Source organism: Numenius arquata, chromosome 1 (assembly GCF_964106895.1).
Source record: "Numenius arquata chromosome 1, bNumArq3.hap1.1, whole genome shotgun sequence".
NCBI lineage: Eukaryota > Metazoa > Chordata > Aves > Charadriiformes > Scolopacidae > Numenius > Numenius arquata.
The window spans coordinates 82,783,724-82,785,004 of NC_133576.1; the positions used below are offsets into that span (position 1 = coordinate 82,783,724).

The 1,281-nt window shown below is 58.9% G+C and overlaps 1 protein-coding gene across 1 annotated transcript; it reads left to right on the top strand.

Moving 5' to 3' along the window:
* The first annotated feature begins 219 nt into the window (after positions 1-219).
* On the top strand, positions 220-1,281 carry LOC141470913 (G-protein coupled receptor 183-like). The gene has a single exon (XM_074157226.1). The coding sequence runs from the start codon at positions 220-222 to the stop codon at positions 1,279-1,281; it is 1,062 nt and encodes a 353-aa protein (XP_074013327.1).

Sequence of the window (1,281 nt, forward strand, 5' to 3'; positions counted from 1 at the left end):
ATGAGTCACAGCCTTTGTTGAGACGCTCACACCGAAATCACAAGAGATGCGTTTTTCCAAATGACTCGAGCTGGGTGCTGCTGCCAGGAGGGTGGCAGGGAGCAGGGGACAGGCCTTTCACAGGCCCTGCGGGTGCTGCTCCCGTTATGGATAAGCTGCAAGTTTCATGTCTGTTCTTATTCCAAGGGAGAGGGCAAGAGCTCGCGAGGCGCCGCGGAAATGGCTGTTGCGGAGGTTGCCGTGTTCCCGCCCGCCAACCTCACCTCCAGCAACCAGAGCAGCTGCAACGTGCACAACCACCACTTCTCCGCCAAAGTCACCTTCTCCCTCTTCTACACTGCCCTGCTGGTGTTCGGCGCCTGCGGGAACATCCTGGCCCTCTGCATCACCTTCCAGCGCAGGAAGAAGAAGCTCAACTCCACCGACCTCTACCTGGTGAACCTGGCTCTCTCCGATGCCCTCTTCACCCTGGCACTGCCGGGCAGGATTGCCTACTACATCCTGGAGTTTGACTGGCCCTTCGGGGACTGGTTCTGCCGGGCCACAGCCTTCATTTTCTACATGAACACCTACGTGGGCATCTACTTCATGACCTGCGTGAGCGTGGACCGCTACATCGCCGTGGTGCGCACCAGGCATCCCGGCAGGATCCGGAAGATGAGCCGTGCCAGGGGCGTCTGCATCCTCATCTGGTCCTTGGTGTTCCTACAGACGGCGCCACTGCTTCTGCGACCCATGACGCGGAGGATGGGGGACAAGCTGACGTGCATGGAGTACTTCAACTTTGAGGAGATTCCCAAGCTGCCCTACCTGCTCCTGGGGGCCTGCGTGCTCGGCTTCTTCCTGCCTGTGGGCATCATCTTGGTGTGTTACGTGAGGATCAACCTCAAGCTCTGCCAAACGGCCAAAGAGAACCCTCTGACAGTGAAGAATGGGCACCACCGCCGGGCCTTCACTGTCATCCTGGTGGTGCTGCTGGCCGTCCTTCTCTGCTTCAGCCCCTACCACCTCAACATCGTCCAGTTCATGGTCAGGAAGATCCTCTACCAGCCATCCTGCCGTGAGCAGCAAGCCTTCAAGATGTCCCTGCAAGTCACCGTGGCATTCATGAACCTCAACTGCTGCATCGACCCCATCATCTACTTCTTCGCCTTCCGGGGGTACAAGCGGAGGCTGCTCCGTATCTTCAGGAACAGCGGCTCCATGGCCACCTCTTCCACTGCCAAGACCCCTTCCGAGAGCAACAGCAACAGCCAGCCGCCTGGCTCCGTCTCTGTCTAG